This window comes from Paramormyrops kingsleyae, chromosome 25 (assembly GCF_048594095.1).
Source record: "Paramormyrops kingsleyae isolate MSU_618 chromosome 25, PKINGS_0.4, whole genome shotgun sequence".
Taxonomy (NCBI): domain Eukaryota; kingdom Metazoa; phylum Chordata; class Actinopteri; order Osteoglossiformes; family Mormyridae; genus Paramormyrops; species Paramormyrops kingsleyae.
The window spans coordinates 25,127,887-25,151,479 of record NC_132821.1 but is presented as its reverse complement, the minus strand read 5'-3'; the positions used below and the strand labels follow the sequence as shown (position 1 = coordinate 25,151,479).

Sequence of the window (23,593 nt, the reverse complement as noted above, 5' to 3'; positions counted from 1 at the left end):
ACTGTTCTAAAACAAAAGAAAAAAAAAACAGCTAATTAACAGCAGCAGTTGCGCAGCGAAAAGTGTAATTAGATCTCATCAGCTCCCTGTGGGTTTTGAGTTTTATATCCGATGTGTCGTATGGGAGTTCCCTAGTTTGTTCACAAGTGTTTTTAATCGATTTAAATCAAAAAGCCATTTTAAAAACAAAAACTGGGAAGCTTAAAATTAGCCCTATTTGGCCGGTTCCGTCATTCTGAGCTCAGTTCCTCGATTGATTTTCTGCACGACTGCAATCATTTTTTTATCACAATTACAGTGCAAGGATTATGTTGAATGCATTAATGTTGCTTTTTCAACGCAAGGCCCTGTTTTTTTTGCAATGTTTTTATTTATTTTTCATCATACATATGAAAGCAACTCTCTGCAGCACATTACACTGCAATATTCCCAACAAATACAATGCCCCCCCCCACACACCCATTCTCTCTCTTAATTGTTCTTTTCGTATAAATCCAAACTCAATGTAAAACATATTGCAATATTATTAATTATTATTAATTACATATTTTAAAAGTACCCTAACAAAGTAAAGATAAACATTGTGGCATCTTCCCCAAACATGCTTCCACCCCCCCTGGAGTGTACCATACCATTATCTTGTTTCTTGATGCAACCCCCCCCCCCATCTTCACATCTTATGAACTCATTCGTAACGGAGCACAAAAAATATAGTAATATACTATTACTTATGTACAAATTAACCACAAACCAAGTCTTAGTTACATGATCTCATGTTAATTCATCAATGAATCATGATGCATGTTTTATCCCAAGCAGTTTATCTCAACTATATGCGTTAATTCTGTAAATCATAATGAACTACTGAAGGAACAAGCTATGTATAGCACGTTAAATACTGATCTCGTGATGAATCGTGACGCGTCTTATCTCAAGTAGCAATTATATTTGTTCACGATTTGTGCTTCAGTAGTAACTGAGTTGTTATGCGTTATTCTTTCCATTGACATCCAGTACACGAAAGGCCCTTGTTAGTCGCTTTCATGTCCCCTTTCAGGGTTTGGGGGCTTGGGCTTCACGGCCGGCAACACACCGAGGTCTGAGTTAGCAAGACTGAAGCCGGCTCCCCATCAGCATTCAGATCATCCAGGCGATGGACGAAAGGAAATCTTTGTCTAGAGCTTACTGGATGAGTGGCGGCGACTATCGCTGTGAGAACATCTTGGCTCGGGAAATTTCTGTTCCCGCACATCCCTGTGGAGAGATTCAGCTCCGACCACCTTCCAGTTCGGATATGTTATCTTGTAGGAGTGGGGCCGGGAGGGGGGGGCAGTCTGAGCCTTTTGGGCCTACTTAATTCAGACAGTCCATGTGTGCCGGTTGCCCAGGTCGCTCGCAGAGGGACCTCGTGTTTTCTGTGACTCGATGCATGTCATGTTCTGGGGGAGGTATGCTAATTTAGCAGGTCTCATGCGGCGCTGGACAAAACCATGTTTGCAGATTCCCTCACGCTTCTGGACCTGCTGGAGGGACAGTGAATTTGACTCCCCCCCCCCCCCCTTCCCCCAAATGGAACTGTCCGCCTAACTTGTAGCCCTGAGCAGTCACATCATGGACCTGTACTTAGAAATGAGGCATCAGGTGCTGCCTGGAAAGACAGACAGAAAAACAAAACTGACTCCATTGGCAGGATACCTCCTGTCATTTGGCGGTGATGCCCCCCCCCCTCACACACTCACACACACACACACACACAACCGTGACAGACTGATTCCACCTCTCTCACTTCCTGGGATCCCAGCCATTTGTATAGTTAGGACAATCGAATCCCCCCAAAGCCAGAGTCAAGCGTAACAAAATAAATACATATATTAGCCGCTAACGCAAACGCTGCAATTGGCGCGCTGAATGCAAATGGTCTTAAACTTTCCCGTGCCCCATCAAACCGACTTGCCCAGCCAAAGCTGACGCATTTACCCTCCCGACATGATCCGATTAGGAAGAAAAAAAATATATAGGATTTTACTTTGTGGCCCTGGAAGAACAAATATACAGACGTGTAATTCAATTAATTAGGCGAACCTGCATGACTTACCCTGAGCATCACTCCCTGAATGCGGTGATTACGAGATGTTAATTTCACAGACGGAAACGCAAGCTGGAGTTCAATATAAATGCGCTCTCTTGGCGTACAGTCGTGCCTTTCAATGGCTAATTAAGATTTCTCGTCTCTGACATGACGGAGGAAAGGACTCAGCCTGTCTGTAAGAATGGTTTAACCCGTCAACGTCACATCTGGCGCTGTAAAAGCGAGCTGGCACAGCCCGTCTCATCCAGCACGTCCCGCTGAATGAACTTCCCTCGTAGCGTGTCATTTTGAAGGTCTATTATTGCTTATTAAAGGGCTATTTTCAAGAGCGATGGCAGACATGAGCAAGGGTGTTACAACGAATTATGTAATAATGCCGCTTTACGTAATAACTTGACAAAGTGTCAATGAGGACATCCATCTTGGTTGTTCATTACATAATGCACAGTATTACATTTTCATCAGTAAAAAGTGCAACTCTCACATTTTGTAATAACTGCTGTCATATGTAATTGTCATGAAATGCAGGGAAATGTATTACGTATTGCTTTCAAGCTGTCTATTACAAAATGCGGTGGGTTATTACAAAATGTGGATGCTATTACAAAATGTGGGTGATATTACAAAATTGGGTGAAAATTGGTTCATTTTGTCAAGTTATTACATAATGCGGTGTTATTACATAATGTGTTGTAAAAGGGTGGTTTGATTTCCGCATCGGTGGGATCCACATCAGCCCTGCACCCCCCACCCCACTAAATAGACACAGTACACCCAATATTGGTAGGGACACGCCCCTACCATCCATACCCAAATCTACGCCCATGGAAAGGGGACTTTGAAGTTCACCGTGTGTGCCATTACTGTGTGTCATCATCTGATTCGACCCAATGGCACCCAATCAAGTGAAGGATAGAATCGGTTACAGTGAGAGTGCAATGGTCCCACCCACTGCGGGGTTGCAAAACTTTTCCCCAATCGCTAGCTTTCACCCAGGATCGACTTTCGAGTAATACACAAGGAGTATGCTTCACAGTATCGAGGGCTCTCAATTTACATGAGAGATGCCTTCTGGAAGTGCATGTATAGTTCAAATTTAGTAGATTTTAAACATTACTGCACTGGAACAGCCTCACCAAATTAGTGTTTAAAGCCATTGGCATAGACACTTCGTCATAAAAACTAGCATATGCCACTGTTAGCAGTAACGGCAAGTGCTGGTATGTGGTATACCTCCTAGCAGTTCTGTACATGTCTCTGATTGGATACTTGAGCCGGTTCATTGGCAGACACCCATTGGGCCAGAGGCTGTCTTGACTTAATGTGCACAGACACTGCCACATTTTGGCAAAATGAAGACCCCCAAAAAAGAGGAAATACCTTAAACATTTATAAAAAAAAAATAATGACAGGTTCTCCCCAAAGCCATCTTCCTCTGGCTGGAACAGATTGTTTCTCCCATAATATCACCCTGTCTTACAATATGCCTCTCTGCACAGACCCCATCCAGCATGCAGAGCTACTGATCAAAAACTCCTCATCCGTAATGACTCACACACACAGACACACACACCCCAGGTGGTGACTGGACAGTACTCCACCTGGGGGGGAGGATTTATTTTGAAGTATTGTAGCACGAAGGAAATCGTAATCGGCCACATCTCTCTCAGGAGTAGAAGGGAAAATGCCATTCCGGCAGCCCAAAAGCCCAAGCTTGCAATAGGTGTTGATTATCTCACAAAATATGAATTCAAATGCATCCGTACAAATTAACAGGATTGATTTCCCTCAGGTCTTCTTCCCCTTCCAATTAATCATTTTTGCAGCTTGAGGGAGCAAACTTAAATAGTTCCCAAAGAACAATAAAAATCACACCACAACCCCCATACAGCACTGTTTTACTGGTGCCTGAAATGACCTTTACACACTCGATTTACTGTCAAAATACACAGAAATGCAAGGAGGCATCACAGCTAGTATCGAGGGCGTTTAATGGTCACAACCAAATTACAAAACAGCAGTCATACAATTTTTAAATTGTGGAGTCAGGTAAAAGCTTCTGTATTGGATTTGCCAGAAAACTTCACCAATATGAGCATGCAGGTTCCCTTTAGTAAATTACTGAAATGTCCACAACAGCACTGTAACTGAGGCATATGTTTTACAGGTAGGTAAGGGGAACACTTTGGCAAATCCTGTCAATGATACAGCAGTTTGGAGGGATAGCAAGCGCAAGAAACTGGACATGCTAAACTATATACAGCAGAGGTGGGTAGTTCAGGTCCAGAAAGTAAAAATCCAGACCAAGATTTTGTTTCAACTAACCAGTTGAGTACTGTGTCTGTGACTGGTTGGTTGAAGCAAAATCTTCGGGTCTTACTTTCTGGACCCGAACTTTCCACTTCTGATATACAATCAAATAACTACATCTAGAATTGTCCATGTTTTCAAAAAAGTAACTGCTGAAAATGCAATATGCAAACAATCCCTGCCCCGATTATGCCAACCTGGCGCAAATAAAAGTGTCCTAAAACTGGGGGAACTGATTTTAAACCGTCCAGGTTGTCCAGTGATGCTAAAAGTAAAACAAAATATCCGAAATAAAACAACAATCCGCTGGATAGCAGCTTAAGTGTATGATGCTGGACGCACGAGGTTGATGTAAAAGTCAGATGCGGCCCAGACACGACGCCCCGGGGCCGCTGCTCAGTCCTTGAACTCCGTGTACTTCTTGGCCGACCCGTACGCTTTGCTGACCGGGTACTTGAGCCGGTTCAGGGCCATCTTGCGGAGCACGGCCTGCGGCAGGTCCACATGGCACTTCTCGGCCAGCTCCAGCAAGTAGATGAGCACGTCACTCAGTTCGTGCTCCAACTGCTCACGCTCCGCCGCCTTCCAGTCCGGCAGCCCCTCCGCCGTCTCGCCCCGCCACTGGAACAGCTCCGCCACCTCTCCCACCTCCCCGATCAGGGCGAGCAGCAGGTTCCTGGGCTGATGGAACTGGTTCCAGTCTCTCTCGTCCGTGAACTCCGCCTGGAGCCTGCGAATGTCCTCCATGTTCGGCTCCTCGCTGAAAGTAAACCGCCTGTGTGCCGCTCCCGGGTTCCCCGCCGCACCGCTATTGCATGGTCCAGCAGCTTCCCCATTTGAATCGCCGTTCATCTCCCCGTGCTCAGACATCTCCGCTGATCAAGCAACTTTAGACAGAGCACAAACGCTTTAAAATAAAAACTCAAAAGCTCCAAGACACGCGTCCACCTTCCAAATTCCCGCCACGGTCAGGGTTTCGCGAAGGAAGCAGCCTGCAAGTTCCGGATATAAAATACTGCATCCGCACCTTGACGCTGACTGCTGTGGCTTATGGTACTTGTATTACGTTCAGCTTCAACCAGTTATCAGGAAAGAGGTTATTGGACTACATTTCCCATAATCCACTGCGAATGCGATAATGGCGGCCTCCTTGGTGGGAGTGCTCGCTGTGGTTCGCAATGTTAGTGTTAAAAGGACGGTACGATCGAAGTGTTTAATATCCAGTTCTCATGTATGTACTAGGAGGTTGGGAGCGTCAGCCTGTCGGAACGCCAAAGCACAAGTGAAGAGAAGGTAGGTATTTAGCCCCAAAAGCACCCTGCAGCAGGAGAGCCTACGAATAATAGATGCCCGAGTTGGTATCTGTCACTCTTCCTAAATGTATGTGATGTCAGCATTTTACTAATACTTCTGCCGACCTGCTGACAGGCTATTTGCTAGTATAACAATAAATCAACGCCTTCGAGGTTACCTGCAACCCAATCTCACCTAACCCTAGACATTTTTCGAAAACTTATACATAAGATAACATTTGTATTGTTTTATTTGTACTTGGTTCCGTTTTATACGTTTTCTGCTCTTATATTGTTGTCAATATTACTGGTAGTCAATATCAACGATAAAGTATGACATGAAATGCTTTTTTTTAGTTGCTCTTGTGTTGTTACTGCTATATTACTTCTCCGATAGCGGTATGGTGAAGGATGTCCCTGTCTCTGTGTCCCCAGCCTTAGCCAGGAGCTGGTTGGTGTTGTTGGTCTTGAGATCCACGCACAGATCCACGCCAGCACTAAGCTCTTCTCCGGCTCCCAGGTCCGCTTCTCCTCTCCGCCCAACTCCTTGGTGTCCTTCTTTGATGCTTCACTGCCCGGAACACTACCAGTGAGTTGCACTGCATTTTTTGCCTTATGTTTTCAGAGACATGATGGCTGTGGTGTGTCTTCTGAAGCAAAGACGTTACTTATGTGAGAGAGTGCAAACTGTCACTGTGTGTGTCTGTATCAATCATATGAACTGACGCTTTGATGTACTTTTTCCACATAGACCTCACTTTATTTTTATTTAGTGCCTTTCCTGGCAGTTAACCTACCGCACTTGATGGGGACACAGCAGGGTTGATGTAATACATATTAGGGGGTGGTGTGTGGCTCATAGGGCTAAGCCTCTATGCGTGTGATCAGAAGGTCACTGGTTCAAGCCTGGCCTGAGTAGAACTGCAAGATGGCTGCCCCTGGGCTGTGACCCCCAAGCTTGCTCTCACCCGTATGGAGAGCAAGATGGGTGAAGCGAAAAGAGAATTTCCCACAGTGATTAAATAAAGTATTTCTTTTCTGTTGTATTGTTATTGAGTGGTGCGGACAGTCTGACTGGGGTGAGAATGCTAGAACTTATCAATAGTTGTAGAGTAAACATCTGAGTTTCAACCACCTAGCTGTTGATTTGAGGTGAAGTTGAAGAATTTGGAGGTAGCCGTCCTCCTTCATTATTCCATCCATTTTGTGCAGTGCACCAGTACCACTGGTACCACCACCATGTTTGACGGTTAGTACAGCGTTCTTAAGTTTGAAAGTCTCACTTTCACTCCTCCAAACATACCTCTTGTGATTGTGGCCAAATGGCTCAATCTTTGTCTCATCTGACCGTAAATCTTTTCTCCAGAAGGCATTTGGCTTGTCCATGTGGGCAGCTGCAAATTTCAGTCGAGCTTGAAGGTGTCGATTTTGCAGTGGAGGCTTCTCTCTTGGTCAGCACCCTCACAGTCCAAGGCGATGTAAAATTCGCTTCACTGTGGACAGTGACACCTCTGTTCCAGCTGTTTCCAGTTCATGGCAGGCTTGAGCCTTAGTGGTTGCTGGGTTGTTCCTGAACATCCTAACCAATTTCCTTCCATCTGAGGGAGACAGTTTGGGTTTTCTTCCAGACCTTGGCAAAGTGGTGACACAACCACATAACTTGTACTTACGTACAATTGTTTGAGTGGATGATCTTGGAATCTGCGGTTGTTTAGAAATGGCTCCAAAAGACTTTCCCAACTTGTGTAAATCCATAATTCTCCTTCTTAGATCTTCATGGAGTTCCTTGGACTTTTCCATTGTTCTGAGTATTAGTCAATCCAATGAGTGCTGTCAAGCAAATCCTTTTTATGCTGGCAAAGAGAAACTGCCGGCTGCAGTCAATCATGATCACTAACGACAAGTTAATAGGATTTGGCCTTGTCAGGTTAAAAGACAGCGCTACTTATTAAAAGATTTAGGTGAATGTTAGTATATATTTGAGCCTGTGTGTATAATTTTGACCTTGTGCGGATTGCAGAAAATCCAAAATAAATTCTGACTTGTGCACCCAATTCTTGCTTTTAAAAATCATTGAAGATGCATGTTGCATAATCATTCCACCCTGGAAAAAGACCGGTTCAAATAAATCATTAAAAGCCCAGAATTAATATGACATTCATGCCCCTGATGAGTGAATGTAAAATTCCAACCGCAACTGTATATGAGGAACAGGCTGTTCTGTCCAATCTTCCATTATCCCATGATGGTCAGTTTGTGTTTTGCCATATATGATATGTGGCTTGACGGGTTCAGCTGTTGCAATGAATGACCACTGTTATCTTTCAGTATTGGAATAACAATCCCTTACCCCTACAGGTGCTCAACAGAAGATGTGTGGAGGCTGCTGTGATGACGGGCCTCGCCCTCAACTGCACCATCAACAAGAAGTCGCTGTTTGACCGCAAGCATTATTTCTATGCCGATCTTCCAGTGAGTCATACATACGTACATTACAAATTAAGGTTTATTTCAAAGCTCCGATTTCTCAGAAAGACCGCGTCTCCATCCATCCTCGTGTAGAATTGCGGGGCTGTAATTGAACTCGCACGCCAAATCGCTCTGAACCGATAGATACTCATAATCCACGTCTCTGCTGTCGACAGGGACGAAGGAGAAACCTGTTCCCTTATATCAATTAAAAGTCTAGTTTAGTGGAGGCGATATTAAGCAGGGAACTAGGACCGTGACAGAAGGTTGGATGGTACACGATCCTGCCCCCCAAGCTTAGGGGCAATCTGAGCTCTGTGTAAAATAAGCTGCTATGTCACGGCTAATTGATATGCCAGAAAAGAATGAAAGGTAACGGAAGGGGATTAAGGACAAGATTTTTTTCTTTTTTTTTTTTTATGACCGGCTCTTGAGCAGGGCTTATATTTTACACATGTATCTGTACCTTTTAATAACTAGTTATCCAGTTATGGCTGTGTAAGTTTTTTTTTCTTTTTTCGTATTTTTGATGGTTAAAGCTTAAGAAGACTCCTTGTCTCATATGGAACTGACCGCATCACTATGCTGACGGTCGGATCTCTTTACCTAGCAACTGTTGATGCTTGTACAGCCCGCCCGCCACGTGATTGACACTTTGAGGATCCTATGAGGATCTTCTGTTGCTAGCCAATGAGAGGGTTTATGTTCCTTCCCCGGCTATGTAGGGGCATTTGGCTGCCTGGTTTATTGTAGCATTGCAGGAGTGCACTTCTTTTTATTGGAGTGTTTGCTCTGAAAGTGCTGGGGAATTATTGGCCCCGTTGTTGTTTTTGTTGTCTTTGCGGGTTGCCAGGCGTTGCGTCACTTCTCTAGGCTGCTCTGCAGGTTTCAGGATGTCCAACTTTGTTTTCACATGGTTTGAAACTAGGATTTGTCAATGTCGAATCTGGCCAGTGAGTGACAACAATGTGAATACTTGTATAAAATGTCATACTTTTTAGTCTTCTGTTCATCAGGGTCACCGAACAAAGTTTTATTATGAGGAACCCTCAACAATTTTTCTGGATTTCAGTTTTTCGTGGGTGTTGTTCCTCCCAGTTGGCCAGGCATTTAATGTCAGGTGATGCTGCTTGGAGGAATTGCATGGGTCTGTTATCAGATGTGGGGTTGCACAGTTACATAACACCCTCGAGGTTATAAGAAGCCATAAAGATTGAGCTACTTTTGTTTCATTTGTGGTGTTTGTGTCGATCTTTTCGTGCTGACCCTGTAGAAGAAGGGATGGATGGAATGATTAGAGACGCGCAATATATATCTGTTAAAATATCAGTATCGGGTTGATCTTTGTTAAAAATCTAGACACTGGCATCAGTCATCAGTGTCATTCTCGGTTGATATTGCTGCTTGATGTTTAGACTATAAATATTAATAGTTAGCAGAATCAGAGCTATAGATATAACTGCTACAATAATGGCGATGACTGCGTTGGATGATCATCTGTTTTCCGTAATGGAGGACGATGGATTTTGTCGGCTCACTCGCCACTTAGCGCTTCGCTACAATCTCTCAAGTCGGAGCTGCTTTGCTGATGTATCACTGCCTGCATTATATAATGCGGCTGCTGCACCCATTCATGGGATCCTAGGAAGTAACGTCACTGACGTCAGTTTCGCTACAGTTTTTTGGAGGTCAGAGGTTAGCCGATCATCGTTATCGGTAATATCACCCTGCAGGCCAAAATTTCGGTGCGCCGCTAGGATGCACGGGTGAGACACGTGTATTTCTGATCTGTTGCCGTAATGATCATTTGTTACATTTGTATTTTGTGTGACAGAAGGTCATTTACCAAAACAGATTCATGAAGAAACATAAAGTAATTGCCTGGGAAATCTTAATTAAAGGACCTTTAAGATAAAGTTATTCCCATCGGCCAACAGCTGAAATCCCACTTCTCGTGCCGCGATCCGTGTTTTAATCGTTGATCAGCTATGACACGCAGATGGTAGCGCTGTATTACTTTCGTGCTCGTCTTTTCGTCCCTGCGTAGCGCCAGTGTCTGCGATGGATGTTTAGTTGTGCCTGGCTCCGGTTGCCATGGAAACGTGTCCGACGTGCTGCCTGTATGGAGAGGCTCCCGCAAATCTGAAGGAATGAAATATTTATGCTGCTTGTGTGATTCCGAGCCTGGCGTGAAGTATCAATATTTTAGCAGTGGGTTAATTACTACTTGTAGGTAGCTCGGGCTCCCCGCTCCCCCATCCCCGGCTCGACTGGTGTGTTTTGACGTCTTTTGAGCAATGTGCTGTTGGCGTAACGTGTTATTAGCGTTCAATGATGCAATTACAGAGAGAGGCTGAGTCTGTGGAAATGCATGGTTATTTCAGCGCCGGGACTGGAGGGGGTTTATAATTAATTGCTAAGGTGGGTGGTGAGCTCTTGATGACACCCACCACCCCACCCCCCCCCGCCCCGGCCGCTGTGCTCCAGGCTGGCTACCAGATCACCCAGCAGCGGCTGCCCGTCGCGGTGGACGGCCGGCTCTCCTATGGCGTGCTGGTGGACGGCAGCCAAAACCACGTGCTGGAGAGGAGCGTGAGGATCAAGCAGATCCAGCTGGAGCAGGACAGCGGGAAGAGCCTGCGGGACGGACACCGGAGCCAGACGCTCATAGACCTCAACAGGGCAGGTGCGTCACGGCGCTCCCCCCACGCCGCCCCCTTCAGGTAGCCAGCATGTCGCCCTGGAGGTGCTGGATCCCGCCGTAGGGGTGAGAGTGGGCCGAGCGATAAGCTGATGCCCTGTTCATGAGGGCCTGGTGCTGAGGCACCGTGTGTGCACTGCTGTGAGCTGTGTTTGTGCTTTGCACTATAGCATTGTTTAAAAAAAAAACTATGTTGAGTATGCAGTCAAGGTATTTAGTCAAGGAATGGTGCTTGATAGGAAAGTGTGTTTGCATGTTTTTTTTCTGTACGTGTTTCGACAGTGTCAGCCGTGTGGGCTGTAATATGGGCTATGTGCGTTTGGGTGTCTGTCTGTCTGTCTGTCTGTCTGTCTGTCTTTGGTTGAGGTTTGATAGCTTGAGCCTGCTTTGAGCTGTCTGTCTGTCTGTCTGTCTGTCTGTCTGTCTGTCTGAGGTCTGACACTGACAGCCTGTTGTGAGCTGTCTCTGTCTGTCTTCCTGTCTGTCTGACATTGAGTCTAACATTGAGGGCTTGCCTGACTGTTTCTGTCTGTCTTCTGGTCTGTCTGCCTGCCTGCAATGAGCTGTGAGCTCAGTCTTACTGCCATTCTGTCTGTCTGACATTGAGTCTGTCTAACATTGAGGGAGGGCTTGCCTGTCTGTCTGTCTGTCTGTCTGTCTGCCTGTCTGTCTGCCTGTCTGTCTGTCTGCCTGCAGTGAGCTGTTTGTATGTGAATGTGTGTCTAAAGGCCACACTGCGTCCCCGCAGGCATCGGTCTGATGGAGCTGGTCATGGAGCCTGATATGTGCTGCGGCGAGGAGGCTGCAGCAGCCGTGCGGGAGCTGCAGCTCATCCTGCAGGCGCTGGGCACCTGCCAGGGCAACATGTCAGGTATGTCTGCCAGCAGGGGGCACCACAGCGCACGGAAAACACACCGAACAAGATCCAGCCTTTAAGGGTTATTGTGCATCGCAGAGGATATTTGTTGCCAGTGTTTGCCACACCCCCCCCCTTTCCGCACCTAGAGGGCCAGCTGAGGGTGGATGCCAATGTCTCCGTACACCGGCCCGGCGAGCCGCTCGGCGTGCGGACCGAGGTGAAGAACATCAACAGTGCCCGCTTCCTGGCCCGAGCCATCGGTGAGCGTGCGACACGGCCTGTGGGCCGACTGCTAACTGGAGCCTGAGTGAGAAGCATAATCCCAGTTACGACTTCTAGGGATCCCCCAGGAGTGGCGCTGAACGGTGTGCCATGCCGTCTCAGTGGGGGGGGGGGGGGTCACAGGGCCTTTTCCCCCTGTCCCTGTGCGTGTGTCGCAATGAATGCGCCTGAAATTTAACTGCGAGGCACAGATAATCGCAGAAACTCCAGCGGGATCCGACAGCCCTCTTGGTTCCCTGAAAGGACCCCGATGCCGTGAGGAGAGCTTGAGTCTCTGTCTGACTCCAACTTTTTACTCTGCCGTTATGAGGTTTATTTACATTTTTATCTACTAGGATACTGTTATTTCATTTTTTAATGTGGCCTGAGTAGACTTTGGAGCAATATGAAATTAAAAATTTTCTGCCGCCTTCTTCTTTGAGTTATTTTAGCTGCTGTTTTTGGCCACCGTCCACCTGGAGGGTAACGGATTAAAGTTTAGCTCTGTGTCGTAGCAGTTAAAATCGGAGGCCGGGTCGGCAGTTCTGGCCCGGCAGCTGTTCTGTGATTCCATTGGCGGCGACGCTGAATCTGAGATGTTCCTCACAGACTACGAGCTCCAGAGACAGATGGCCGTCGTGGAGAGCGGCGGGACCGTGGTGAACGAGACGAGAGCCTTCGATTTCAAGTCGGGGTGAGCTTGGGGGGGGGATGCTGCGGAGTCCCGCTTCCTCGTCCCCCCCGGTTTCATACGCGCGCTCTTCCCAGCTGTCTGAGCTGATTACATGGAGATCAGCTGGGGGCGTTTGCTAGAAGGCTCTCAAGTTTGTGAGAGGAAGCGGAAAAGCCTCTGCGGAGTCCAGGGCCAAGCGGGCCTGCGTGTGCGTCGCTGTCATCTCCCTGGGTAGAATCTTCTGGTTTGTTTGGTGTTAACCGTTTGTTCTGTCCTGCAGTGCTGATCAGGAGGAAGCCAAACATTTTTTCACAGGTTCTGTATCATCGCGTCAGAAAGGAGCCGCCGGCGGCTGTCATTTTTTCACTGCTCTGCCCGCGGTGTGTTTTGTTGTTGTTGAAAATTGGATTTCTACGCTCCCCCGGATGTTTCCCAGGGACCAAAACACGTCTTGCTTTACTGCCTTCCTTTCTAATACGGCGTAGTAGATGATGCGCGCCGGCGCTGTGCTATACATTCGTATTCGGGGAATGAACCAATGGCGCTCGCCGTTATCGCCGTTACGATTGAGTCCGCCGCAAATCGGACCGAATGGGGCCATAAGTAAACGCCGTTACGCGCTGGTGTGTTGAATAAAGCCGGCCGTTCGTCCGAAAGGGACCTGCAGCTGTATAAGTAGCAGGATTTCGGGATGGGAGAGCGGTCCGTTTCCGCTCCAAAGGTCAGAATGTAATAATACAATTAAATAAATAAAACGGTGAATTCTGCAGATCGCCTGTGCTGCCTGGTGATTCCTCTCCTTCTGAGATTGATTATTTCATAAGCCGCCAGGTCATTGTTGTTTTCCTGTAACTGCTTTTTGTGTTGAGATTATTGGCTGGCTTCACCCTGGGGGGGTTGTGTGAGCCCGAGGGGGGGGAGGAATGGTGTGTTGCTCTCATGTTGAACCTAAGAATGAATGTTCCCTGGGGGGCTGGGGGAGTAGACCGTCACTGATGCGTCTCAATCCATCGTGTCACCTGGGGGGGGTCCATCATCTCGCTGCCACATTTCCTGCCAGCCTGGGGCTATCTCAGTATCCATGGTGGGGGGGGGGGTGCTATCATCTATGTGTGGCAAGAGTTTATTTGCTTGTTTGTTTATTTTGCTGTCATCCTGATTGATTGCAGCCAGACCATCCCCATGCGGGACAAAGAAGGTCTCCAGGACTACAGGTGAGCACTTTTTCAATCGTTCTGTGTAGCCTGGGGGGAGGGGGTGGGCACTATTGCATTAGTCCAGGAGATGGAGAGGTAGAAAAATAGGTGGGTAGTGATGAACAGACATCAGTTGGAACATGGTGGGTGGGAGGGACATGGAGATGCCCTTCTGAGCGTGTTGGTGGTACAGTAGTATTGTCAGAAGTATCGGTACTCCCGGCCGGTTACGCATCACGCCCCCGTCTCTGAAGGTTCATGCCGGAGCCCAACCTTCCCCCGCTGCTGCTGTATGACCAGCAGACGGCCCCCATGGATGCAGACCCCACGCAGGTGATCCTAATCGATCAGATCCAGGAGCAGCTGCCGGAGCTGCCCAGGGTGACCAGGGAGAGGCTGGTGAAGACCTACGGCATCCTGCCTGAGCACAGCTTCACGCTGGTGGTGAGCGGAGCCACGTGGGCAAGACAGCTGGGGAGGGGTTTGCTATATATGTGTTTAATAATGCAGTCAAGGCAGTTTTATTAAGTAATTATGCTTAGCTTAAATGTTTCAACAAAACATGGGTCATGTTTCCCTGTAGATGGGAGTGATTGTAGTTTTTATTACATTTTTTGTAATTTGGGGGAACATAAGACTGACCGATTTTCATAGGGAGGGGCAAGCCTTATAATTAGCCAATGATATGTTTTGAATCCATGAATGATGGGGGAGGGGCATTCCTGTGGGCCAATCAGCTTTCAGCTGTTGCCCCGCGCCTGCATGCTCCCTTGTGGAGTGTTACTGCCGCAGCCCTGCAGAGGGCAGTGAAACATATTAGCCACATGGTGTACAAATAAGCCACTATTAAACGGCAAACCTAAAATCCCTCTTCGCACAAACAGCCTTTGTGGTATGGTGAGGAAGTGAGATAATCAGTAGTGAGGCAGTGATGTACTAAACGAAGTACATGCAATTAAGGCATGAACAGCGTGCAATTTAATGGGCAGTAATGGGACCCTCTAGGTTCTGTGTAGATCTGTCTCGGTCGCCTGTGTCTCCCCAGAGCAGATATTCACTGGCGTTACATCTGTGCCCCCCCTCCCAGAATGAGGACGACCTGGTGGACTATTTTGTGTCTGTGGTCCAGCGGACCAAAGCAGAGCCGAGGAAGGTGATTGGCTGGGTGCTGAAGGACCTGCTGGGCCAGTTGAAGCAGCGCTGTCTGAGCACGGCCCAGAGGTAGCTCCGCCCACCCCGGCGTGAGGACGTTCTGAGGGCGACGGGGTGGTATTCAGCGTCCGTCTTGTGATCTCGCGTCCAGGGCATGGCTGGAACACCTTCTTTTTTCCACTTTTATACGTTTATACCTTTTTTACACTCCTTTCCAACAGAGCCGTGTGGTTTAGCGGTTTTTATATCCAGTATAATTTAGCGTGAAACACTGGTATCTAGCTAGTGCTCTTCGGGTGCCGTTAGAATCAGAAATTCCCAAGACCTGAAGCTAAAACGAGAAGCAGATTGTGTTTTTGTCATTTTGCTGTTTTATGTTATCTGCGTGCTGTTGTGTATTGGGGAAACGTTGTTCTTGGTCGGGCTGTCCAAATCCTTTTGGGCGCCCCCTTGTGGCGGGGCTGTGTAATGATCTCTCGGGGGCCCTTCTGGCTTTCAGTCCCATCTCGCCGCTTGCGCTGGCAGAGCTGCTGGACCTTCTGGAGGCAGGACGCATCTCCTCGCCGGCCGCCAAGCTGGTGAGCTGGACCCAGTTTCGCTGTTTGTCGCTTCAAGCTCAGAGCAAGAGCAAACAATTTCTACATATTATGAAATTTTTGAGTAATTTCAGCGGTCATAAAACCACCCCTGTAATAGACATTATCATGATGTGCAAATTGAGCTCATATTATCAAAATTAAGAAATCCATTTTATGGCTTTTGGGGCTAAATTACAGCTGGTAATAAGGAATAATCAGTCACGAATGTGTGCCTATATTTGTCCATGGAGGTATGCAGTCGTCTTGGGTCGGTGGGAGTTAATTTCCCACACTGCCCCCTGCTGTTCTGAAGAGGAGTTGCACCATGACAACTGCATCATGGAAGGAGCTTGGAAACGGGGCAGCGCAGTTAATGCTGTAGCTGTGTGTCTAGGTGTTCCAGGAGTTGTGGAAGGGGACAGGGAGGAGCGCGGAGCAGATCGTGGAGCAGCAGGATCTGGGCGTGATGAGGGACCATGGTGAGATCGAGCGGATCTGCCAGAGTGTCATCGACTCGCACCCGGAGGAGGTGAGCCTCGTCGTGGGGGGGTCTGGCTGAAAACACGGCTCGGGGCAAACACCCCGCCAGAGCTGGGGGAGTTCTCTCTGCGTGGAGACGGGGCACGCTCTCAGAAAGCCTGTCTCAGAAGCGTGAGTCTCTCAGGGGAAGGAGAATCTCTGCTGCTTAGTAGTAACAATGGTACTATTTTAAGAGGATGAGCGTGGTTGTGTAACAGCGGAGGAATTTGAGATCTATTTGTGTGCCACTCGGTGGTGCAGCATAGGTCTCTGTGCCACCTACACACACACACACACACACACACATCTTTGTGGGGACCATCCATTCATTTCTATGGGCAAAACCCTAATCCCAACAATGACAACCTTAATCCCTATCCAGCCCTAACCTTAACCATAAGTAACCAAACAAAATTCGAGACTTTTGGCATTTTTAATTATTTTAGTTGCAGTCACGAATTTCTATAAAATTGAGTTTGCCCTTGTGGGAATTGTGAAAATGGTCCCTACCACATCAAAATAACAGGTCTCTATCACATTGTGAGGACATTCGGTCCCCACAATGTAATATATACATGACTGCATGCACACACACACACACACACACACACACACACACACACACACAGAAAACAGCGCGAGCATGTAGCCCATGTCCTGTTTTGTCCCTGCAGGTACGGGCTATCAGGGGCGGGAACAGGAACGTCTTGAACAAGCTGATGGGCCGGGTGATGAAGCAGACCAAGGGGCGTGCCGACCCCCTGCTGGTGAGGACCCTCCTGGAGGAGAAGACGTCCTGAGGGAGGAGCCAAGCCCCGCGGCCGGAGCGTACTGCTCCCAGAGGAGGTCCGGGTCTCCAGCTCGAACGTGGCTGCCGATCACGGAGACTGGCACGATTTATTTGTGACTTTTGGAAATGTGGAGTCTCGACTTGCTAAAACCTGCCAGCTGGTCTGTTCTCTCGTTCTTCTCTGGAACACTGTAAGAAATGCTAGCATTATTTTTCACAGGCAGGAAGCTCATGTCTCTTCCTGTTTGTCTCCCAGTGTCAGAACATGAAATTAAAAAATGGAGAGCTCCACGCGCTTATGGATTCCCTTCCCTGAGAGGTGACTGCGCTGAGGTTAGCGTCGAGGGCTCTCCTTGCCGCTCCCCGGGCCCTGATTGGTTCGTGAGTAACAGCACCTCCGAGGTGCCCGTAAATGGAGGAGAACGAGCTAGGGAGTGATGGCCTGGCTCACTAACGCTCCATCAGCAGTGACTGGGGAAGAACCCAGGTGCGGTTCAGCCCCGCGGCAAACCGATATGTCACTAACGGGGAGAGCCTGGCCATTTCAGGCCGCGCTGGCGCACATTTGAGAGGCTCAGGAATGCAGGTAGCTCCGACGGCAGCCATTGCAGCGCGTACCGGCGAGTGCGTACGTACGTGTGCAGGGCTGCCGCTGTCTCGTTACTCGGCGGAGAGCGCTGCCCTGTGGCGGGAAAGCAGAACTACGGAAGACGTTCACCGATGACAGATGCCCCGTTTTGTTTCCCACAGTGACCAAAGCAGACTGGACTGCTCACAAATGGACTGTGTGTTTAGGAAAGAGTGCGACCCCCTTCCCCCCGAGGTCAGCGGCGGCTCGGGTGTGGTTCACTCTAACCCTGATCCTCTTCCTCTTGAGCGTTGGGTGTCGGGTGTAGCGCCTCTCAGACGCGTCCCGTGCTCCGGGGATGACCCTCACGCACACCCTTCTGTTTTTCGTCCTCGCGCCGTATCTTCGGGAGATACTTGAGACGTCGTGCCGGCCTGTAACCGCAGACACGTGGCCCCGAGGGCCCCGATTCATCAGGTATCCCGTTAAAGCTTAAAAAGAAACACTGCGCCCTCTGGTGGGCAAATAAGGGGTCTTTAAATCTCTCTAAACCTTTCTTTGTATATGTGCCAGTCCCCAGAGAAAGTGTAATCAGAACTGTACGTTTCCTGGATGAAAGAGTCTTGGTTGGACTAAACGGCTTATGAACTCCCAAATATTATCAACCCCCACCAAGAGCCTGACCTCCTTTCAGCTCGTGCTGTAGCACCCAGGACTGTAAACAAACTTTATGGTTTGAAACAGTAGCTGTCCAATGTCTGACTCCTTTTATTTTAAACAAGCTTTTCAAGCAGCTGTTCCTCTCGAGTGTAGACAGGCTATGTGTGGGAAGGCGGCTTTTATTAACGGAACAGTGCCTTAAAAGTGGCTGTCGTGACACCGCTAAGGATGCTGGGTAGGCACAGGGAGGGGGCCGGACAAATCCTGGGGTAATCGCCTTTGAGGTGGGCGAGCAGGGCGGCAGGAATGTTCGGAGCAAGTCCGGGTGTCACAGGTGCGGCTGGGGTTTCAAAGCCTGACTAACAGAACATCAAGCCAGCCGCGTTTAGCATTCCACGCTACATAACAACACGTCTTTTGTGTGCCGATCGAATGTCGTACGTACTCAGTATTGAGGGCAGAATCGATTAAATCTGTCTTCAGGCACAGTTTTAATCATCAAGATACAAAATTTTGACATTTTATATAACAGGTCTGTTTTTTTTTTTTAAATAAATACATTTTGGAAAGTCAAGGCAACCATATTGGGCCGTGTGCTTTTCTAGTGGAAGACTAGACTGATCAGAACCGGGCCAGTGCAATGAGGGCTGTGTCTATACTCACCAACACAATGCATGCAGCCTAAATGTGCTCAGTGGCCCAGTTCACTGCGCCTGACCTTCATACAGTAGTCTACCATTTATAGCCCAAACAACCTTATCAGGAAAAGAAAGCTTTTACACAGTGTTGGTAAAAATATGGCAGTCTAATTGCCTTCTATAAAAAATTGTTTAAATATACCCCCCCCCCATCTGAAATAGTAATATATTTTTCACCCTAATTTGTTTTGCATAGTTTACCTTCTTATAACTTACAACTCGTATGTGCAAGAAGCAATAAAATAAGGCTAAAGAGAGACTGACACCCAGACAGGCTTGTTCAGAATTACTGAACCCTGGACAGCACACGTGGAAAGAGGAGTGTGCGAGATGAAGGGCCTCGACGGGCCGTCGTACCCGCCGCGTGTTTACTGTCAACAGCACCCATTTCAGCATCTTCGCTTGTCTATTTGAATGGTTCGTGTCAAAGACATTTCATATTACTGGGGGAAAAAAAAGTCATTAAACCAGTACAATGGTTATAGGAAAATGCTGCAGGTGGCTTTCTTCTGCACGGTCAGGAGTACCCTTACTCTTAACAATGGTGTTTTTCCATGAGGATAATGCTGCTCCGTCATCTTTATGTCCCCGTCTGTCTCGCAGGCTGCCTGGCCTATTCAGCACCCAACTCCCGCAATTTCACGCACCGATCCGTGACCCGCCGGGTTCGTCTCCCTCTGGCTTGTCTCCGTCTCAGGCAGCTAAGCTCCTTAAAACCCCCCGTAAGCCTGGCATGGGCGTCCCTCCCCAGACCCATTGTAAGGATCACGGTGCATTGAGTGTCAAATGGACCGACGTACGTTTTAATTTGACCCGTCGTCCTTTGAATGAATCTCAAGTGGAAAGACGAGCCGTCTTGCATTACGGTTGTCGTTATCCTTCCTACCCTATGGCACATGAATACTGCTTTCCATGTAAGGCCACACATTTACTGAGAAACACCTACTTCCTTGGGTCCATTAACTGTAATAAGTATAGGGTAACAGGTATTCCCCGTATATCTGCCAATCTTTCACTCAATGACGATAATGTTTGTTGTATCCCGCAATGCATTTGAACATGACTCTCAGAGTTATGATGTCTGCGATGGCACGCTAGGCTGTCACCCAAGAGCCACAGGGCTGAAACGACTGAGGGTCACGTGACAACCAAAGTATCTGTGCTTGTATGCAAGGCTGGTTACCCTTGGGCTCAGCTCTAATCCTGGGATGTGTGTTTGCAAGGAAAAGCCATGAAAATAACACAATACCCCAACTTCAAATTAAATTCAAATTTCACAACAGATGGAAGGCAGGCAGATCCACCAAAGAGGTGTCTTCTTCATCAGGTAGCTCCATGGACACGAAATACAAATATGTCAATATCGCGCAAAGCGTTCAAACACCGAGACGAATCTGTCGCACGCTCACGATGCAGCCCAGGCGAAGACGGCGTCTGAGGACGGCCGAACGGCCGCAGGATATGCGAGGAGCGTTTGGGTCTCGAGGAGCCTGTGGAGGACGTTCTTCTGAAGGCCGGGATGTCCTACTCCTCCTCGGGGATCAGGGACGCCACGGCGTGCTCCTGAGCCACGGCTGCCAGCTCCTTGAGGAACTCGGTGAACAGCAGCGTGGCGAAGGCCGCGTTTGTGCCCTGGGCGGGGGCCTTAAGGTGGGGCGACGACAGCCTATTGGTCCCCCTGTCATGGAGTCCGAATCCATTCTCCTTGTTGTCCCCAAGAAGTTCTGCACCGGGGTGAGAGATTCGAGATTAGTGTGTTAAAGACCACAGCTCTTACAAAGTGGCCTATAAACCGAATTGGTTTATTTAGTGGTATCATTTACTGAAAGTAATTCTCACCATTCCTGTCAGACACCACAGCTTTGCCACTGTCTCAGTTTTGCACTAAATAATTCCTAGAAAGGCAGTGACTGCAAGTGGGCGACAAATTCCAGCGCCTAACTGAAAAGGTAGCACTATTTCAGGCTTTTGTGAAGGAAAGAGGATTCAGAGGGAACGGTAACGGGAACCGTCTCACTCAGCTGGGCGGCTGAGCTGCAAACTACCAAAATCCAAACGAGAGGTGAGAGGCATCGTGAGTGATGTAAAGAAAAGCAGCACAGGAAATGGAATGGAAAAATATATTGATGATGGATCACTTCTGGTGACGCCAATAGCTTAATGTAAATGCAAAACTCACCATTTTGCTACGTGAATCTCAGCGCTTATCCACACAGAACTTGTAAATTATTACAAATGAGATGCGACGCACTATACAACTACGTTGAGGTGCAAAGTGTGGGTCCCAATTCATCTTAAAAACGTCACACCGCTCATTGCGACATCGTAATGCACTTTGCTTTAATCCCGTTGGTTTCAAACACGCTTCAAGGTAGAAAACGATCTTGGCTAAACATACAATTGTCTCTTTGTGTACCGGTGTGGCTTAACAGGATCCATATACCAGGAGTTGCGTACGGTTTCTTTGTGTATGTCCAGCAGAAGTGCTATACTATTTACAGAAGGAAGGCTCAAATTCCTCCTTATAAATATTTAGGTCAGTTTCTTATTGCTGCAGTGGTTCCAGGTTCCAGTACCTATCATTTCTTATTTATAACAGAGGGTATCGTGACCCCGGGCTCGAGGCTGAATGCCTGCTCTGGAACTATGACTCCACTCTACCTTTGTACCTCCACTGAGCCCATCCATTCTTCTATCCTCTAACTGCATACATTGCAGGTAGTTTACAGAGGCCAATTAGCCTAAATGCGTGTCTTTGAGTGACGGGAGGAAATAGGAGTTCCTCAAGGAAGCCTGTGTGAGTCCTATACACACGCAAACTCCTCCCAGAGGTGGGATTCGAACCCTCAATGGCGCCGGAGGCAATGGCGCTACCTACTGAGCCGCCGTCCCACCTGTATGTTCGCTTCCTTAGGGCAAATATGTGTGTATTTGAAATTATGAAGTTAATATGCAAGATAAAAAGCAATTTTACAATTCTCTCATTTTATTCTGCAAAAATGACACTGCGGTGTGGTGCTGTGCTTAGGGAGCTACACAGGAATTGCATAAACATATATCCAGCGGCAGTACTTGCCACCACCCAAGCCATGCATTTGTATGGCGCCCCCTGTCGGCCACAAACAGTCACTACACCGGATGATGCATGATGTCAACTAATTGAAAATTCGGGTCTGGCTGCTTCAGGGTCTCTGATGAGTCACGTTATAGGAGTGTCCTGCGTGCACCGGATTGTCTTACCTCTACCGCGTAGGACATTCTCTCGCGCCAGAAGACACTGTTGCCCCTCCTTGAGCAGGTTTGGGAAGTTCTTTGTCGTCGAGGCCAGGCGTTCGATCTGGTTCTTGACGGATGCTAGTACCTGGGGGTAGTCGATGGGCAGATAACAGAAACATTAGATGTTTCTCCAGCAGTGTTTGCTGAGATGCTGTTCCACATTAATTCTTACTGTTAAACTGATCTGACTCCATGTTATACAGAAGGTTCTGTTGTAGCAGATACCTGCGATCATAATACCAGGTCTTGTAATCCACCATCTGAGATTGAGATCTCATTGTTGTCAACCCAGCTGGGAGAAATTCCATGCATGGAGACCCGTACATGATCTATTTATGACCTCATCCGTTTGAGTCATGGGAAGGCAGGTAAAGAGTGTAGCCTCGCCCGCCCAAAGATGATAGACCAGCTTCTTCCACACTTTTCAGCTCCTACCGCACTCTGTAAATCTGACATAGCATCTAGAACTCCTCTAAATTATTCATCCGAAACCTCATGATATATTCATGAACTACAGTCACTCATACCCTTTCTTGACGGCACATGTACCAAAGCCACATTTTTAATGAGTCATACTCATTAATGCTTCAGTTTAAATTCGTAAATTAAAAAAAAATGTGTTTTGGTGACTGAGATCTGAGATTGTCCATTGAAATGAGTTAGCCATCTGTGTGTACTTGACTGCAAGAACTCAATATTTCTTGAAATTCTACATTTAATTTGCAGTCAGCCTCCTTAATTTGGTTTTTTTTCTGTCTTGAATAACCAATAAAATATCTTAAAAGGCTTTTCTCTGGAGCATGCAAATCAGAATTGTTTAGTGGCAATAAAGAATTCTGTTTACTGAAATGTTTTTGAAAACTATAACCATTTTTGACAGTTTTCAAGTTGAGTTGTTTGACTCTCAAGTGACTCCCAGGAAATTTTGAGAGTTTAGATCAATAAGGAGAAAAGAAACTCTCAAGTCTTTTAACAGGATGTGTGATATTTGTTCCCTTCACAGAGGGAGCCTGTATGTGTGACAAACCTGGTCGAAGGAGTCAGTGAGTGACAGAGAGTCAGTTCCTGGTAGAAGGAGTCAGTCTGTGACAGAAAGAAGTCAGTAGCTGGTAGAGGGAGTCAGTGAGTAGCAGAGTCAGTAGCTGGTAGAGGGAGTCAGTGAGTAGCAGAGTCAGTAGCTGGTAGAGGGAGTCAGTGAGTAGCAGAGTCAGTAGCTGGTAGAGGGAGTCAGTGAGTAGCAGAGTCAGTACCTGGTAGAGGGAGCGCACACTGGGCTGGAACACCATGTTGGTGTTGAGCAGGAAGGAGCGGAGCAGCGGCTGGGGGTAGGCGGCCAGCTGGGCCAGGATGCCTGTCAGCAGCAGGTTGATGTGGAGCGAGTTGTCCAGCATGTGCTCCAGGCGGGACAGCAGCACGCTGACGAACGGCCCTGTGGGACAGGGGGAGGCGGGCTCAGCACCATGGGCCACTACAGAGGCTGCCAGAGGTGTTTTAATGGCTAA

The 23,593-nt window shown here is 47.8% G+C and overlaps 3 protein-coding genes across 6 annotated transcripts in view; 1 reads left to right on the top strand and 2 right to left on the bottom strand.

Moving 5' to 3' along the window:
- Window positions 1–4,063: 4,063 nt before the first annotated feature.
- Window positions 4,064–5,462, bottom strand: dctpp1 (dCTP pyrophosphatase 1). The gene has a single exon (XM_023799097.2). The coding sequence runs from the start codon at window positions 5,267–5,269 to the stop codon at window positions 4,796–4,798; it is 474 nt and encodes a 157-aa protein (XP_023654865.1). The 5' UTR covers window positions 5,270–5,462; the 3' UTR covers window positions 4,064–4,795.
- A 46-nt stretch (window positions 5,463–5,508) lies between these two features.
- gatb (glutamyl-tRNA(Gln) amidotransferase, subunit B) lies at window positions 5,509–17,180 on the top strand. Its single transcript, XM_023799096.2, has 13 exons — window positions 5,509–5,692; window positions 6,127–6,280; window positions 8,050–8,163; window positions 10,648–10,846; window positions 11,610–11,732; window positions 11,867–11,980; window positions 12,591–12,675; window positions 13,824–13,868; window positions 14,105–14,294; window positions 14,938–15,071; window positions 15,502–15,580; window positions 15,975–16,109; window positions 16,774–17,180. Exons 1-13 carry the CDS (start codon window positions 5,538–5,540, stop codon window positions 16,897–16,899), a joined length of 1,653 nt encoding a protein of 550 aa, XP_023654864.1. The 5' UTR covers window positions 5,509–5,537; the 3' UTR covers window positions 16,900–17,180.
- A 1,404-nt stretch (window positions 17,181–18,584) lies between these two features.
- Window positions 18,585–23,593, bottom strand: part of fhip1aa (FHF complex subunit HOOK interacting protein 1Aa) — a 29,094-nt gene continuing 24,085 nt past the window's right edge. For all 4 annotated transcript variants that reach the window (XM_023799090.2, XM_023799092.2, XM_023799091.2 and 1 more), the window contains 3 exons: window positions 23,342–23,520; window positions 22,056–22,176; window positions 18,585–20,539 (listed from right to left, as the gene is read on the bottom strand). In XM_023799090.2, the coding sequence (XP_023654858.1) occupies window positions 20,340–20,539; window positions 22,056–22,176; window positions 23,342–23,520 (500 nt within the window). In that variant the 3' untranslated portion in view covers window positions 18,585–20,339. The remainder of the gene's footprint in view (window positions 20,540–22,055; window positions 22,177–23,341; window positions 23,521–23,593) is intronic.